This window comes from Dromiciops gliroides, chromosome 4, assembly GCF_019393635.1.
Source record: "Dromiciops gliroides isolate mDroGli1 chromosome 4, mDroGli1.pri, whole genome shotgun sequence".
NCBI lineage: Eukaryota > Metazoa > Chordata > Mammalia > Microbiotheria > Microbiotheriidae > Dromiciops > Dromiciops gliroides.
The window spans coordinates 262,071,326-262,090,671 of NC_057864.1; the positions used below are offsets into that span (position 1 = coordinate 262,071,326).

The following is a 19,346-nucleotide window of genomic DNA, read 5'->3' on the forward strand; positions in this document are numbered from 1 at the left end:
ATAAAGGGAAAGGCAGAAATCACACTTATGCTACTAGCTGGGACAGGAATTTCCTAATCACCATTTCTCCTGAATCCAATAGTAAGAACTGTTTCTTCTAGATAGGCAGCATGGAGTAGAGCAGTGGTATTGAACCCAAATAGAAATGGAAGGGGCAGCTAGGTGGCGCAGTGGATAAAGCACAGGCCCTGGATTCAGGAGGACCTGAGTTCAAATCTGACCTCAGACACTTAGCACTTCCTAGCTGTGTGACTCTGGGCAAGTCACTTAACCCTCATTGCCCTGCGAGAAGAGAAGAGAAGAGAAGAGAAGAGAAGAGAAGAGAAGAGAAGAGAAGAGAAGAGAAGAGAAGAGAAGAGAAGAGAAGAGAAGAGAAGAGAAGAGAAGAGAAGAGAAGAGAAGAGAAGAGAAGAGAAGAGAAGAGAAGAGAAGACTTCTGGACACATATTGACGTAGAAAACCACATATTAACATTATCTATGTTTTATTGTATTGGGAAGACAACTAGGGGGTGAAGTGAATAAAGTGCCAGGCCTGGACTCAGGAAGACCCGAGTTCAAATCCAGCCTGAGACACTAGTTCTGTGACCCTGGGAAAGTCACTTCACCCTATTTGCCTCAGTTTCCTATTCTGTAAAATGAGCTGGAGAAGGAAATGGCAAATTGCTCTGGTATCTTTGCCAAGAAAACCCCAAATGAGTTCACAAAGAATTAAATATGACCAAAACAACTGAACAAAAAATGAATTTTTATTTAAATATTTCCCAATTACATTTTTAAAAAGTTTTTTGGGGGGCGGGGCAATGGGGGTTAAGTGACTTGCCCAGGGTCACACAGCTAGTAAGTGTCAAGTGTCTGAGGCTGGATTTGAACTCAGGTCCTCCTGAATCCAGGGCTGGTGTTTTATCCACTGTGCCACCTGGCTGCCCCTCCCATCTGGTTCAGTACACACTCAGGAGAGTTGTGTGTCTGACCTCTGCAGTAGAAGACTGAAGTTGAGCTTCAGTTTTAGAAAGACTCAGATTCAAATCCTGCCTAAACAAGCCAAGTTCTTCATGTACTAGCAATGTGGCCCCTGGCAAGTTTCTATGTTCCAGACAACTAGAACTATAAATTACATTTGTTTTGCCAATCAGCAAATCTATAAATTATAATTATTTGCCAACTCTATCAATGAAGGGAATTTCCACAACATAAGTTCTCCACAGTCAAGAAATCATACCCCATCCCCAAATAAACAAAGTAAGCCCTTATTAGAAGTCCTATTTTCTCCAGAAAATGTATTGTTATTCACATTCAACCCTCTCCCCATAACTTTGATCACGAATAGGATTGAGGCTGTGCCAAAACCAAATGTCAACTTGGTCATTTGAATGAAAAATCTTGTTCAAGTTAGTAGAAGCAGTCAAAGCAATTATTGACTCAATTGAGCAATCCATACAATTAAAATAGCCAAACTATTTGCTCTGAGTAATAACAGCTAACATTTATAGAGTGCTTTCACATTTTCAATATAATTTTAATTTTAATATGTCTAATTTGATCTTCACAAATGCCCTGTGAGGCAGAGTGCTTATTTTAGAGATGAGGAAACTGAGGCAGAAAGCTTAAGTTACTTGTGGAGAGTCACACAGCTAGGAAGTGGCTGAGGCAGGATTCAAATTCAGGTCTTTCTCACTTCAGGTCTAGCACTCTATCCAGTGTGCCACTTGGCTCCTTCCCACAATAGAAATGGCCTCTGCACCATATTTTGTTATTGTTGCTGTTCTTTGAGCCTCACAACAACCTTTTGAGGGGAATTCTACAAGAATCATTCCCATTTTATAGATGAGTAAACTGAAGTTCAGGTTTGTTTAGTCACCCGGACAGTAAATGCCAGCGGTGACATTTGAACCCTCACTCCAAGTCCAACATTCTTTCCATGCCAAGGTAATAGGGATTAGGGATGGGGTGGGAGAGTAGGTAGGGAAGGGATGGATCAGAGGAAGAAGAGGTTTGGAGGCTGACCAAAGTGGGAGGACCATTGGATGCCTTCCCAAAAAGCAGAAATCAATTATGGACTATGGTGAAAGAACTGGAGGTAAAGCATACAAGATTAACTTTATCAGGTCTTGGTTCTGATACTGGGCCTCAATTCACTCATAAATAAAATGAAGAGGTTAGAATAGATGGTTTTGGGGCAGCTAGGTGGTGCAGTGGATAAAGCACCAGCCCTGGATTCAGGAGGACCTGAGTTCAAATCCGGCCTCAGACACTTGACACTAGCTGTGTGACCCTGGGCAAGTCACTTAACCCCAACTGCCTCACCAAAAAAAATTAATAATAATTAAAAAAAAGAATAGAAGGTTTGGAAGGCCACACACAGCTCCACAATTCTATGACACAGAGTTATCCCAATCTTACCTAGGGTAATAAGACCCTTGCATATTCAGATTTCATTTTTATGTCTGTGTTCATAGAGTACTTTATTTTTGCTATAATTACTATATATATATATTGCATTCACTCAATATACTATCAAAATAATGGTAGAGCAATTAATTTGACTATATTTTTTTCACAATGAGTTGCTGATTATTTGACTGGATAGACCATATAAGCAAATGATTATGAGTTATGTAAACCCAGTCTCAGCCAACAATTAGTGCACCTATTGAGCACCTATTAGATTGGTGGTGCAGCAGATAGAGCGCCAGGCCTGGAGGTAGGAAGATCTGAGTTCAAATGTGGTCTCAGATATTTACTAGCTGTGTGACTCTGGTCAAGTCACATAACATCTATTTACCTGTGTTCTTCTTTAAAATGGGGACACACTGGAAAAGGAAATGGGAAACCACCCTTGTATCACTGCCAAGAAAACCCCATGAGCCAAGTCCATGGAGTCATATAGAGTAACAACTGAACAACAACAATTAGATCCAAATCCCTGTGGAATTGATAACCATAAGGCATTGCTCAAAGGCCCCTATATGTTCTTTGCCCATCAAGGAATGGTGACAAAGCATAAGCACAAGGGGAAACAATGGCCTTTCACACCTAGCTCTGGTATTATGGGCCTCCAAGTGACAGTATGGTGAGTCTTTGTATAGTAGCTGTATTGAATCTTTGCTGCTTCCTAAGCCTTGGAGGCAGATGAGGGAAAGGTGGGAGAAACGAAGCCTGGAGAATCCTGTCCTAACATATACAGCATTTACAAGAAACAAATTTGTAGCAGAGAGATATACACAGAGTAAAAGTAAAAGGCTGGAGCAGAATATTTTATGCTTCAGCTGAAGTAAAAAAAAAAAAAAAAACACCAGGGGTAGAAATCCTTATCTCAGACAAAGCAAAAGGAAAAATAGACCTAATTAAAAGAGAGAAGGAAGGAAACTCGATCTTGCTAAAAGGTACCATAGAAAATTAAGTAATATCAATACTAAACATATATGCACCAAGTGGTATAGCATCCAAATTCTTAGAGAAGTTAAGTGAGTTACAGGAAGAAATAGACAGCAAAATTATATTAGTAGGGAACCTCAACCTCTCCCTCTCAGAACTAGATAAAACTAACACAAAAATAAATAAGAAAGATATTAAGGAGGCAAATAGAATTTTGGAAAAATTAGATATGATAGACCTCTGGAGAAAACTGAATGGGGATAGAAAAGAATATACCTTTTTCTCAGTAGTACATGGCATCTACACAAAAATTGTCCTTGTATTAGGGCATAAAATCCTCAGTCAAATGCAGAAAGGCAAAAATAGTGAATGTATCCTTTTCAGATCATGATGCAATAAAAATTGCGTGTAATAAAGGGCCATGGAAAAATAGACCAAAAATTAATCAGAAACTAACATATACAACACATCTGGTATTTGTCATTCTCAACCACTTTCCATTTTCCTTTTTTCCCTGTCTCTTTTTCTTCTATAATACTACCCTCACTTCTCCTTTCAAGATCTAAAATTTATAGGGTCCTTTAAAAAAATCAAAGCTCAAACTGCCTAAATGATCTCATACCCTATGTTCCAGCACCTAGAACAGTGGCTGACACATAGCAGGTGATTAATAAATCCTTGTTAAGTAATAAAGTATAGAGCAGTGATGAGAACAACGGACTCCAGGAGTCAGAAGACCTGGGTTCTAGTCCTTCCACTAATTAGTTACATGACCTTGAGAAAATCATTTGGCATTGCTGTGCATCAGTTTTATCACCTATAAGATGGAGATTTTTATCCATTATGAGTTATTATTAACATAATGGTGAAGTTTTCTAACTGCTCCTCTTCTCAGATGACATCCTAATAATTGCATTGAGTTCTAGAATACTGTACTATACACTTGGGTTGGGGTCAGGGTTGAAAGATACTCCAGGGTTAGTCAGGGTTCAAATTTCCTGAATGAAACTGACCAAAATGCAAAAGCGCTCAATCTAATAATTCATACTAAAAAAACAAAGTGGATGAAAAATGAAAACTACCCAGATTATAACATGTACCTGGATAGAAAACCTGTTAAATTAGTTTATTAATATGTATGTGGCAGTTAGGTGGCACTGTGGATAGAACACTGGCCCTGGAGTCAGGAGGCCCTGAGTTCAAATCTGCCCTGTATGACCCTGGGTAAATCACTTAACCCCAATTGTCTCCAAACTGCCACCCCCCAAAAAAATATGTATGTATTGGACAAGTTCTGCTGAAAGATAAGGGAGGTGGACCCAGAATTGTATAGGAGATCAGTTGGGTTGCATTTTCAAATTAGTAAATTTAAGTCCTACCTCTAACACATTTGACTGTGTAAGCAACTCACTTAACCTCTGTTTTCTAGGCCACTTTAGACCACCACAAGGTGCAGAGCAGGTGCCAAATTGCATTAGTAAAGGGAGCTGTCTCACCTAGGAGTTTCCTAGGCCAATGAAATCACACATCCCATTTCTTTTCCTATCTCTTTCACTCTTACCCCCAACATCAGTCAAGCAGCATATATTGATCAAACATTGAATTATATTAGGTACTTTGGCCATGTGACATAGTCTAAAAAGCATAGGATTTGAAGCCTGAAGGCCAAGTTCGAATTTTGGTTCTGCCACTATCACATCATGTGACCTTGGGCAAGTCATGTCACTTCTTTGAATCATGAATTTGTACTATATGACCTAAAAGGTCCTTTCAGGATCTAAATCTTGTGGCTTTATGACTTCAAAATACAGTTATCCTCAAGGAGCTTATAATTACATATGTAACATATCTGTATGTATATTATATGTATTTATGTATTAGTATGTCTGTTAGTTGACCTAAAGGGATTTAGTGAACAGATATAAAATAAGTACAATACAGCCTGTCTACTTCTTTCTAGCTCTTTTCCAGAGTCAACATTTCCCTGGGTTTTCTTTGACAGGAGCTTAGTGACTACAAGTATTTTTTTGGTCTTATTGGCAAAGGAAAATAATCAAGGAGATGGTGGATTGGGTAGAAGGGGGCTTTCCTCAATGAGTGAAGGCTACACAAAACTGGTGGGTCTCATAGTTTTTTTAAATCTGCTTAGAAGGCTGAGAAGTACCTGGCTCAAATTTACCCAAATACTCAAAAACCTGTGGCATCATTGCTAATCTGAAGTTCCCTTTTCTGGATTAGGTAGCAAAATTGAACTAGTTGAAATAGAACATGCAGCTGCCAACGAGGTTAGAATTGAAAGGTGTTGGCAAGGTGTCAATGGCCTCCAAATATGTTCTTCTCCAATCGAAGAACATAAAAATATTAGCTCTGAACTGTCCCTTGCCCAGATCCCATCAGAATATCTCCTTTTCGGGGCAGCTAGGTGGCGCAGTGGATACACCGGCTCTGGAGTCAGGAGTACCTGAGTTCAAATCCAGCCTCAGACACAACACTTACTAGCTGTGTGACCCTGAGCAAGTCACTTAACCCCAATTGCCTCACTAAAAAAAGAAAAAGAAAAAGAAAAAAAAGAAAGGAATATCTGCTTTTCCCTCTCTCTCTAATCTGGCTTCATGCTGACAACCTCCCCCACCCCAGCCTTTACTTCTCAGTCACACATACATTCCTAAAGCAGGGAACCTGGAGTGTCTATTATATGCCAAATCTTCTCAGGACCACCCCCCACCCCCACCTCCCACCTAAAGGTGATGAGTCTTAGTCTCTCTGCTCAATGGCTATTCATTCAGGCTTTCATGATAATAATAGCTAACATCTATGTAGTGGTTATTATGTGGCAGGCACTGTGCTAAGCGCTTTATAATTATTCTCTCATTTGATCCTCACAACAACCCTACAAGGTAGGTACTTTTATTATTCCAATTTTATAGATAAGGAAATTGAGGCAAACAGAAGTTAAGTGACTTGCCCAGCATCTTACAGTCAGGAAGTGTTACCCAGTAGGAAGTCACCCACTCTAATCCTTTTGGTAAGGAGGAGGCCCATCACCTGCCCCAATGCTGAGTCCTTAGGCCCACCAGGTCCTACTATAGTCTGCTATGTAGACCCAAGTGTTCTGCCAATTTCTCTGCCCACACACTTTTTTTTTTTGGTAGAGCAATGAGGGTTAAGTGACTTGCCCAGGGTTATATAGATAGTAAGTGACAAGTGTCACTTTAAACTTAGGTCCTCCTGAATCCAGGGCCAGTGCTTTATCCACTTTGCCACCTAGCTGCCCTCTAGCTGCCCTCTAGCTGCCCCTTCTGCCCCCACACTCTTAAGGACTCCTACTTCTTGCCCATCTGGCCTACAGTTGAACACTTTTATATTCGTTGTCTCCCCTGATTAGAATATGAACTCCTTGAAGCAAGCAACTGTCTCATTTTCTCTATATACATCCCTAGCACTTAAAATTCTTGGCACATACACATGCTTAATAAATGTCTCTTCACCGGTTAACAGCAGAAGAGACCTTAAGAATAATCTAATGTAAACCTCTCATTTTACTGGGGAGCCTGAGGCCAAAAGGTGAAATAGCTTTTTTAAATCATTCCTAAGGGGAGAGGGACCCACAAAGGGGAGAGGTACCCACATGTACAAAAATATTTATAGCTGCTCTTTACGTGGTAGCAAGGAATTGGAAGTTGAGGGGATGCCCGTCAATTGGGGAATGGCTGGACAAGTTGTGGTATATGAATACAATGGAATACTATTGTGCTGTAAGAAAAGATGAGCAGGAGGAGTTCAGAGAAATCTGGAGGGTCTTGAATGAGTGAGATGACCAGAACCAGAAGAACATTGTACACAGTATCATCAACATTGTGTGTTCTCACCAATGAAATGGTACAGAAGAGTTCCAGGGAACTCATGATAGAAGAGGATCTCCAAATCCAGGGGAAAAAAACAACTGTGGAGTATAGATGCTGAATGAACCACACTATTTCTTTTGTCTTTGATGCTGTTATTTTTCTATTCTGAGGTTTTTCGTCATTGCTCTGATTTTTCTCTTATAACATGACTAATGCAGAAATATGTTTAATGTTTTATATATATATATATGTATATATATATATATATATATATCCTATATCAGATTACCTGCTGTCTAGGGGAGGAGGGAGGGAGGGGAGGGACGGAGAAAAATCTTAAATTGGAAAGCTTGTATAAACAAAAGTAGAGAACTATCTTTACATGTAACGGAAAAAAAAAAATACTTTATTACCAAAAAAAAAAAAAAAGAGAGAGAGATCATTCCTCACTGACACCAGCCTTCTTTTTTTGTCCCTTACATCCATTCAGTTACAATACTCATCAAATTTCTCCTAGCCATTTCTTTCAGGTCCACCCATTCATCCTCCCATTGCTACCATCCTAACCCTAACCCCCATTACCCCTGATTCAGATTACCGCATTTGCTTCCTAGCAGGTGTCCCTGCCTCCAGTTTTTCTGTGATTCAACCTATCCTGCCAACTCATGTGATCTTAATTTTCCTCTGTTTTCATTCTGTTACTTCTCTCTTAAGAATCTACTATACTCTTCCTATAAAACTCCACCTTATTTCCTTTTCAAGGTTCTCTATTACATGGATCCACCCTACTGATCTAATTTCCTGTAAGACTTCATCCCAACATAAACCCTCTATGTCGATTAGTCAGATTCTTTTTTGTCCCACCTACTTGCACAAAAGTTTACTCCTAACTCGGTGACAAGCTGGGATTATTTTTTCAACTCTACCCATCTCTCCCCACTTATTTCCTATTTCTACTTATCTCTTCCTAGAATTCCCTTCTCCCATCCATCAGGGTCCAGCCCTAGTACATAAGTATACTAAGAAGTACTATGTACTTCTAGTACCTAAGTACAACTAAGTACACTAAGAAGGTCCATGAAAACCTACCTCATTGTGTCTACATTCTGTTGACAACACCCACGTTAAATTTGAAATCTTGGTTGATGACTAAGAAAATTTAAGAAGCTCTATGATAAGAGGGTGGGACTAGGAGAATAGAAACTGTATGATATACTGGAAAGAGGACTAGATCTGAGGTTAGGTGAGGAAAGGGTTCAGATTCTGCCTCTGAAATATACAAGCTGTATACATGACCACAAGCAAGTCATTTAAAGTCTATAAGCCAAAGACAACTCACATTATAAATTGTAGATTGGGTGTGATCCAGGTGAGAACCGACTCCTGTGAAATCTCAGGTTCATTATTTGACTTTTGGTGAGTTATTTACACTCTCTGAGACACTCTGTTCATTTGTAAAATGGAGATGATAATAGTTAAAGTACCTAATTTTACCTAGTTGTTGTGTGGAAAGAAAGAGTTGAGTAAATGCCAGTCATTAGAAGAAAAAAGTGACCAAATAGGCCCAGGAGAAGAGAGGGCAAGAATGAAGAAAAATTTACACTGGCTAGCTATGTGACAGTCTTTATGGTGCAGGAATGAATCCCAAATGCCTTTGACTCTAATCCATGGACATGCCTTTGACTCCTTTGACTTTGACAGCTTCATATGGCTCTCTGGACATAGTAGTTAGAAGTTTAACCCGAAAAAAAACCAAGTAAGAACACTTGGAATCAAGAAGATTTAGGTTCAGTTCCTGACATATTTAGCCATGTGACCATAAGCAAGTCACTTAAACTCTCAGTGTCTTGAAGAAATCTTTGTCACCTTGAGCATGCTTTATAATAATTTGAGACCAATAAATAAATAAAATAAAACCAACCTCATCTCTTGAAGCCAGATAACAGTTATTGGTGTCATTTTTTTTAATTGACAAAAAAAAATTGTGGGCTGATCTGGTGTACCTACAATTCATTTTGGCAGCAAGAGGCGGATAGAGAGCATCAGGCCTGGAGTAAGTAAGACATCTTCCTGAGTTCGAATTCAGTCTCAGACAGACTAATTGACTGGGCAAGTCACTTAACCCTATATGCCTCAGTTACCTCATCTGTAAAATGAGCTGGAGAAGGAAATAGCAAACCATTCCTGTATCTTTGGCAAGAAAACTCCAAATGGAGTCAGGGAGAGTCACAGAGAACTGAAAAACTACTGAATAACATAACCATCGCCCATTTATCTGAATAATACTGTGGTGTTTTTTTCCCCCCATAGAATAATAGATTGAGAACTGAAAGAGAACTCTAAGGCCATTTAGTTCAACTCCCTAATTTTATGATGAAAAAAGGGTGACCCAGGGATTCAAACCCCATTTCTGACACTTACTAGCTGGACTAGACACTTAATCCCTCAGTGTCTCAGGCAATAATTAAAACCCTAGGATTTAGCCACAAGGTCATAAATGGGTTGAAATCTATTAGTGAAGGGAATTCAAACACTGGGAATTACCTGTGCTGATTAACTCACAGATCCTTCTATACTTAGCTATCTTTTTCCTCTATTAAAAAGTTATTTAAGTAAATACCTTCCTTAAAACCTTGCTCTAGGGGCAGCCAGGTGGCACAATGGATTAAAGCACTGGCCCTGGATTCAGGAGTACCTGAGTTCAAATCCGGCCTCAGACACTTGACACTTACTAGCTGTGTGACCCTGGGCAAGACACTTAACCCTCATTGCCCCGCCAAAAAAAAAAATGAAAAATGAAAAAAAATTGAAACCTTGCTCTATAAAGTGTTATGACTTCATTAGAAAGAACTGCTGAACGCCCTGACCAGTGTAAGTATATCAGAATATTTCAAACATTTTCCTATCCTCATGAATGAAAATCCAGTTTATAGAAGAAAGAACTCAGCATCAGAGAAGGTAAATTACTTGGCTAAGTCATTACATCAAAGATCCCTAATTTGATGAATGTGGAGAGTCATCAGCTATCAGGCAATTAGTCAATAAACATTTATTAAGCAACTACTATGTGATATTATCGTTCAGGGAAGCTAGGTGGTACAGTAGATACCAGACCTAAAGTCAGGAAGACTCATCTTTCTAAGTTCAAATCCCAGCCTCAGATACTTACTACCTGTGTGACTCTGGGCAAGTCACCTAACACTTCTTGCCTCCGTTTCCTCATCTGTAAAATGAGCCGGAGAAGGACATGACAAATCACTCCAGTACCTTTGCCAAGAAAAACCCCAAATGTGGTCACAAAGACTGAAACAACTGAACAACAACAACAACAACAACAACCATGTGCTAGGGACTCTGATGCTTGCTGGAGATGTAAAGAGAAGCAAAAAACAGTCCCTGTCTTTGAGAAGCTCATAACATATGGGGAGAGACAACAAGCAAATCAATATGTACAAATAAGCTCTATACAGAATAAATAAGAAATAACCAAGGTGGGGGAGGCACAGCTAGGTGGCAAAGTAGATAAAGCACCAGCCCTGGATTCAGGAGGACCTGAGTTCAAATCCACCCTCAGACACTTGACACTTACTAGCTGTGTGACCCTGGGCAAGTCACTTAGCCCCCATTGCCCCACAAAAAAAGAAAAGGAGGAAGAAGGAAGAAGGAGAAGAAAAAGTAAAGAAAAGAAATAACAGGGAAGGTACTAGAATCAAGAGGATGATGTATTAATTGTTCATTTGTTTTTCTTTTAAAAAATTCTTTTTTTTAATAAGAGATAGATCTCTAGAAGGGGGATATAGGGATATATTAGAAAATTAAGCTGATATAAAAATAAGACATCTATTACCCCCTCCCTCCAAATTGTAGTCTTAGAATTGTCTCAAACTCAGAAAGGTTAAGTGATTTCCATAGCCACACAGCTACTAAGTATCAAATGCAGGATTTGAATTATTTAGCAGTTCAAAAATGAAAATTATTTTTGAAGAATCCCCTGTCCCATTCTGTCCTCTGAACTCCTTAGCAGTGGACTGATTATTGGACTCATTATGAAAGATTGGGTTACCAAATATGGATTATCTTTTGTGGGGAAAATTGATCATTGTGGTTATTTCTAAAAGCCCATTGGGATAATGGAGATTTTATGCCATAGAAAGAACTCTTCAAGATTGTCAATGCCAAATTTCCTGGGCACAGATGACACTGTTACCTGCAGCACTGAGAGGCCTTTTTGGCTCTGAAGGGCCCATTTGTGTTTTTTTAAGTCGTTCAGGAATCTGAGACTGAAGCTACCTACTTACTCCTAGGGAATCTGAGGAAGCCCCAAAATAGCTGTCTTCCAGGAGAGAGAAGCAAGACTAATGTCTTTGTTCAGGTTTCCTCCTAGTCTCCTGACCTGGAAGCTGTGATTGAGGCTATTTCTGACTGATGCCGCAATACAACCAGCCACAGCTCAGCTACAGATACGTGGCTGGCTCCACTGGGAGTGGATAGTTTTTTCTCATCTTTTATGGTCCCTATCTGTCAAGGCACCTGGACACCCACATGGAGAACTGTCATAGAAATAGATGGAGGAAGCTGGGAGGAGGTGTGGAGGGGGAGGTCAGAGAAAAATTGTCACAAACACATTCCCAGAGATAATTTAGAAAATTGTATGTGTGTTCATGCAAACCATGCTCAAAACAGATTTGGTGAAACTAAAAGGACACTGTAAAAGGCAGGCAAAGTGTAGGGCATAACCGAATTCCTAGTGTAAAAAAAATCAACAACTGATTTTTCTATTTTTTTAGGAGTTCTGTTAAGCATCAAGGGATTTCTAGAGCTCTTAATAGTTGCAAGGTGCTTCAAATTCCCTTAATAGTTTAAAAAATGATGAAGGTTCACCTGTGAACAGGAATTTCCTTTTCATCCCAAGGAAAATTCAAGTTAAACCAAAGCTGAGACTTCTGCTGCCCCTTTGACCCCCAAAATAACATACTATTTCTCATCTGAAACTTATCTCCAGGTTTCTGGAGTTGCCTTTGCATTTTAAAGATTTTTTGAAATCTCTCTCCTCCATGTTTAGCCTCCCCAGTTGTTTGAACCCTATTAGTTCCTTCCTCCTACCCTTTCCTTCAGCAAGTTTTAGAGGCAATATCCAATGGGCCTCAGGTTACTCAGCTCCTGAGGATGCTGGTGCAAGGAAGGGACTGATCAAATGTTTCTTTCTCTTCACACTGGCAGGACCAGAGAAAGCAGCCACCTCTCCCAGATCTCCTCTTAGCTACAGGTTGCAAATGAATTAGAGCAGCTTTCAAGGTTAGGCCTTACTGCTAAGAGAACAAGACTGCTTAATTTTGCACTGCGCCTCTCTACCATCTATTTGGACCCTCTCTGGGGCTGATTATTCCAAAGTTTTCCCTTTTCTTCACTAACTTAGCATTTCCGGATAATAGCTTTCAATTTTAAGAGCAAGCAATCATGATGATGAGAGTTATCACCATCCCATTTATTATAGACTCCTTGCGAGGGACCAGCCTTGCTTTACAGAGATGGGAACATCTTCCTTTGTTTTTCCTTTTAGGTAGCTCTTACTTATTAGAAAAAAAAAAAAGACAAGGAAAAGTACTGAATTGGTTTTCTGGTATCACCAAAGGAGAAACATATCTATAATCTTTGACCTTTCTTTCTTTTTCTTTCCCAATTAGGGTCCTAGAGGCTTAAGTATCTCGTCTTTCGCTTCCTAGCCTCAGCATCCAGATATCTGCCTCCACCCCTTTCCCCTTTATCTTCCTCTCTGTAACAAGTCCAGGTGGGAAGACAAACGGAGTTCCTGCCTGGCTGTGGAGCTGGGGAGGTGACGACACAGTCGGTCCCAGGCGGCAGGTTTGACAAAGTGCAGGGCAAACTCTCCCAGAAGAAAGTAAACAGGGGGTAACTGCCAACTTTTCACCTGACTCCCGTCTCTCTTCCCCGGGAGCGCTGGTGTTCGAGAAGGTGGCCTTGGATGCAGTACGGCCCAGGCCCGCTGTGGACCGCTGCTCCCTGCCAGGGGCCAGCAAGGGCGGGGACGACTCAAGGTGCGACTGAGTGGCAGGTGGGGGAGTGGAGGCTGGCGTAGACTTACCTTCACGAAGAGCTCAATTTCAGGGTCCTTACTGTCCCCGTTAGAAGAAGCCGAGTCAGTCATGTTGTCATAGGCAGGAGTCACTGCCCGTATCCTGAGAGGTGGCCACTTCAGCAACAGCTGGATGCTCTCTCACTCTCGCTCTCTCGCTCCCTCCCTCCTCAATAGCTCCCACCGAAGCTTTCTAAAACATTCTAGTTCTCCAGCTGGGGAGGATCTTCCGTGGCAGAGCCCCCACCCAAAAAGAGAGGAGCCAGGCTACCAGAGGAGAAACGGAAACAAATGAACCCGTGGGGCTGATAACAGTTCCAGGGTGCAACAAGTGCCGAGCCCGTCTCTGTTGTGTCACTGTATCTTCATCTGTCAGCGCTCCTGAGCTCCCAGGCCGCCCAAAATAGCTGGGAACATAGGAGGGCGGGGCTAGCGGGCAGTGGGGGGAGGAGGAGGAGACACTGCCGGGCAGAGCCTTAGGCTTACTCGGCCCCAGGCTGGGTCCTGGATCGGTGCTCGACCCCCTGGCTGGGGCTGGGGTTTGCCTTCCTTTTCGCATCCGGGGCGAAACCCCCTTAATAGAAGGGATTGAGCTACGGGGAATGTGTTGGGCCCTTCTTCCTTTGGAGAGTCGGGCGAGAGAAGGGGGGGAAAAGAAGAGGGAAATAAACTCGGGTGGGCTAAGGGGCAGTGGGGATGGGGGGGGGGGGCGGGGTGAAAGGTGGTGCAGAGGAGACCTGGAGGAGAGAAGATGAGCAGAGCAAGAAGAGAGGAGAACTAGAGAGGAGAGGAAGGAGAGGGCTAGAGCAGAGGAGAGATAGACAGAGATGGTTTTCAGGTTCTAATGTTTCTTTTATGAAGAGTTTCTTCAGGACAGCAGAGTACTAGAGTTACCAACTCGAAAGTACCGTTTCTGCACGATCGGTGCTCAAGAAGGGGAAGAACGAGGCGACAGGGAGCGTAATCCCCCCATCCCCATGAGAAATGAGGAGGTATTTATCTCTTTATATCCAGGAAAAAATAAGAGTAAGTCAAGGGGAAAGTGTGTGGAGAGATGGGCGGGCGCGGGGTGTCATGTTAAGGGAAAGGTGAGCCAAGCAGGTCAAATTCATTCATAGCCAGGAATCAGTGTTCTTTTCAACTTTCTCTCTCTCTCTCTCTCTCTCTCTCTCTCTCTCTCTCTCTCTCTCTCCCCCTAACTTTGACAGGTGTTTTTAAACAACATATTAAACTTACTTTGTAAATGTTTGTATTTATTAACTTTGCATTTAAGCTGTATATATATATATTTTTTTTTTCATGAAGTTGTTTCACCCATTAAAATGTAAGTTCTTGCAATTAGGGATTGTTGCCTTTTTTTAAAACTTGTATTCCCAGTGCTTGGTACATTGTACTTATGGACACAACCTATAAAAAGTTATTTTGTTTTCATTTTCATTTTCCTACAGCAGTCGAACTTTGATCTTAATTTGCTTAATTACCAATATATACCTGGTGTTAAGTGGTTGGTAGGTGTTCTCCCCCCCCCCCCCTTATTTCTGTTTTTCACCTGAACTTTGATCTCAGTGTAGAGAACTCCAGGTAAGGAATGTCTGTCTCCTCCTGATGCACAAGGCAGATCTGAAGAGTTGCCTGGATCACTAAGAGGTTAAGTGGCTTACCAAGATCACAAGGACAGTTCCTATTAGAGGGAGAGTTTGAAAGCAGGTCTTCCTGACTTCCAGTATTCTATGATGCCTTTCACGGGTAATTATTATCATTAATGTCATCTACTAACATACTAACAATCATACTACCTTCTGGGTTTACAAATCCCTTTAAAACATAATCTTAATTGATTACAAAGCATTCAGCTGATTTTTATTAAGCACCTACTGTAGGCAAAACAAGTAGAGACTACAAAACTACACTGCCACCTTAGGGAGCTTGCAATCAGTTTAGACAATCAGGAACCAACATAAAAACATAATTTAAATGGAAAGAACAACAAAACCATTGAAACGATTGCCATAAAATTATATTGACCAAGCTTGGTCCCAGTGATAAAACTTGTCAGAAGATATTTCTACCACTCCCATTTCTTTGCAGAAGTGAGACACTATTGGCATAGAATACTGCATATAATGTTAGACTTTTTTTGATATTTTGGTTAATTTTGTAGAACTTTACAATTTTCTTTCTCTTGTCTTCATTATTATAAAGCAATAATAAGAAGAAGAACAAAAGCTAATATTTATATAGCAGCTACATGTGCCAGGTACTGTGCTAAACATTTAAAAATTATCTGATTTAATCCTCACAACAACCCTGGTGCTATTATTATCCGTAATTTACAGAGAAGGAAACTGAGGCAAATAGCAATTTAAATGATTTGCCCAGGGTCACACAGGTAGTAAGGTCTGAAGTAAAATTTGAACTCGGGTGTTTGTGTGTGTGTGTGTGTGTGTGTGTGTGTGTGTGTGTATAGATCAATGGGAAGGCAGGCAATAGTTAGAAATGTAGGTGATATAAAAGCAAAAGATAATAAGTTTTACTTTAAAAATCCCCAGATAATTAGGAATAAAAGAGGATATGTAATGAGCACCAAAAGAATAGTAAAGTAAATGGACCCCTATAGTGGTTCAGAGGACAATAGATCACTATGGGCTGGGGTGGTCAGAGAATGCTTTCCTGTGGAGAGTAGAATTTGAGGTGCATCTTGAAGAATAAGCAGAAATCAAAGACACAGAGGAAGGAAAACTCCAAGGGTCTTTTATAGCAAGTTGTTAGGTACATTACTATCAAACCAGAAGGGTGCTGCTATTTTTGCTGTGGAGGAAGCACCTGCAAAGCTCAGTTTGCAGTCTTTACAGTGGACATTTAATCAAGATTGTGGCTAATTGCTTTCATTGTTGGTTTCGGGCTTACATCACTAAAGCACTTGGAAAAATTGTTTGTTTCATGATTACACATTCCAGGTTAGTGACATACCCACTGTAGGGGTGGAGCAAAGAAATGGTTGGTGAATAAGGTCCTAAACTGACTGAAGAGGCCTGAACTTGGTTCTACCCTGATTCTATCATCCTAGCTAGCTTTTCTGTTCTGAGAATTCCTGTCTTTGAGATATGTTTAAAAAGCACATTAGGAATGTGGTAAGGAGGGGAAGCTGACATATACATAAAATTATTTTGAGCTTTCTAAAGGAAAGGTGTTCTGTAAATATTAGTTGTGTGATATTTGGCAAATCACTTAGCCTCTCTGAGACTCAGTTTCCTCATCTGTAAAATGTAGACAATGATAATCATGCTACTTAGTGCATGGATTGTGTTGAGGAAACCAGTTGGTGAACTGTAAGGTGTAATATGCATATGAATTGTCAATATTATTGTTAATGTTTTCTCAGCTACAATAAAAAGTAGACTTTCTGAAGCTATATTCCATGGAAATGTGAATTTCTTGAAACAAGTCAATGGATTCCATGAAGGAAAATAAGTTGTTATGAAGTACACATGGCAAACCAATCCATTTTATTTTGGTCCATGTTTGTGGTATACAATGTGTATATATGCCTTCCATGGGGAGACTATCCATGTTTAGTTGAAAGCAACTACTTGACTGAAAAGCTGACTTTTTATTGGTCCAGACTCAATGAATTTGTCCAATGCCAAACTTTATTGTCAGTATGCCCTGGCAGAATATGTGTAAGATAAGCTATCCCCAATCATAGTCTTAGCTTTTAAAATATAAAGTAATTAATATGTAACCCCAATTCCAAAGCCCATTGGTATAGGATGGTCTCCTTATTGGTGGAGATCAATGTCCCTCACCTGTGTGAGGGGCAAGGTGGAGCTAGTGAAATGGAGAGAGAGATTTTGGTTTTTTGTGTTTTTTTTTTACTTTCTTCAATCTTCAAGTCACTTTGGACTCTGCAGTCACCCTGGGAGCTTCTGGCTTCCAGCTTTGACAAAGAGAAGATGGACAAGGTCAAACCTATTTCAGGTTGCTGAAGGAAAGACTCAGAAAATATGAGAGGAGCTGGCAGTCCCCATCATGTCCCTATCCCCACCTTGCTATACTAGAGACTTTAGGGAACTTCTCCTTCGATGAGATCTAGGATTCTCTCTTGGATGAACTGGGTTACCTCACTCCCAAATGGAAAGAAAGCTCCTTTACTCTCTATTGTTTGATATTTATTCTCCTGTGCATACTGTCTCTGATTTCTGTTTTGCTACCTATTTGGTAGATTTCTTGGCTAATTGTTATATGTGTATTCATTTTTGGAACAGGTATTTGTTGGCAAAGGAGTCAAGCCTTGTATGTCGAGTTTGGATTCCCCAGAGCTTTCTTCTCCTGTTCTCATCAACTCCTTCCTACCCCTCATTCATGTGCAGGATATTGATCTCCACCAATAAAGAATCCCTCACCAATGGGCTTTCAGACTGGGTTTATTCATGTACTAACATAATACAGATAGTTGAGTGAAATCAGATCTTTCTTTTTTTTGTTTTGTTTTGTGGGGCAATGAGGGTTAAGTGACTTGCCCAGGGTCACACAGCTAGTGTCAAGTGTCTGAGGCTGGATTTGAACTCAGGTCCTCCTGAATCCAAGGCCAGTGCTTTATCTACTGTACCACCTAGCTGCCCCTAAATCAGATCTTTTTTAAAAAGCAGAAAAAAACACCCCAAAAGGTTGATAACTGAGACTGATATTTATCAAGACATCCATAAAACTCTTAAGCATCAAATACCAAATATATCACAATTTTTAATCTATTTGAGGTTACTTCTAGTAAACCTCATGTTTATGTGTGATATTAGCAAAACTTAAAAAAAACCAATTCCATGGTTTTGGCAAAATTACAAAGGCATTAATGAATTAAGCATAATGGATTTTAAAATAAAATTCTCGGGGAAGTTAGGTGGTGCAGTGGATAAGCACCAGTCCTGGATTCAGGAGGACCTGAGTTCAAATCTAGCCTCAGACACTTGACATTAGCTGTGTGACCCTGGGCTAGTCACTTAACCCTCAAAACCCTGCAAAAGCAAAATAAAATAAAATTCTCAAATTTTTAGGAACAAAAACGTGATAAACTAAAACAGTCCCTCCAAACAGATGATGAAACACAGTTTGCTACTCTCAGTAAAGAAGAGGGAGCTATGGAAGCAGAATGTTGCTTATAGTATTAGATAAGGCTAATTTGTCAGTTTGGCTTAGCTTTTCCTTTGTTATAAAGGATTCATTGGGAAAGGTGGGGAGAGGATTTATCATGAAATGACTTCCATATAAAAAAATCAGTAAAACTTTTAAAATAAAAACAAAACAATTCCTCCAAAATGGGGTGACAACAAGGCTTATTGAAAATAAAGGGGAAAATGAAAATTGTGATGTCTTTATAAGAGGAATTATCCAAACTTTCTTCCTAGTTATCAAATAATTATTTATAGTACTCCATTAAAGCCCTCATCATGGTGTGGGGGGTGACACCAGATTCTTAAAGGTTATGCTTCCAGCACATACTTCCAGTATGGTCCTGATGACAAAAAGCATGTGCCATCTGAGGACCAGTCTAGGGAGAGATTGAACACCAGGTTGGCTACAGAGTTCCCCAGAAGCATATATTAAGCCACAGAGAAGTTCATATCCTCGTAGAATTCAGTGAAGAAGGGAACTCTAATGTTTTACAAATGAGAGACCCACAGTAGGAAAATGGCTTCCTCAAGATCCCAGAGGATCATGATCCATCAATCAGTAAACTTTTATCAATGTGCCTATAATGTGCCAGGTGCTGTCAAATGGCCAAGTTGGGATAGGGAGCCAGATCCTCTGACTTGCAATCCACACTCCACTTATTCCCTTATTGATCTTTACTGATGGGAAAAGTAGAAACACTGGAGAAATTAAAGATTCTTTAAATATTAAAGGATTGTTAGCCAACAATCATAGACTTTGCCAACAATCATAGACTTTAGCATATGATATTTGGTGTTAGGCATATAATAAAATCCATCTGAAAATACATGATTTTAGAAAATCAACTATATAACAGCTATT

The 19,346-nt window shown here is 40.2% G+C and overlaps 1 protein-coding gene across 1 annotated transcript in view; it reads right to left on the bottom strand.

Annotated features, from left to right (window-relative positions):
* CLIC5 (chloride intracellular channel 5) overlaps positions 1-13,674 on the bottom strand; it is a 135,929-nt gene extending 122,255 nt beyond the window's left edge. The window contains exon 1 of the mRNA XM_044000908.1: positions 13,326-13,674. Within this exon, the coding sequence (XP_043856843.1) occupies positions 13,326-13,388 (63 nt within the window). The 5' untranslated portion in view covers positions 13,389-13,674. The remainder of the gene's footprint in view (positions 1-13,325) is intronic.
* Positions 13,675-19,346: the final 5,672 nt, after the last annotated feature.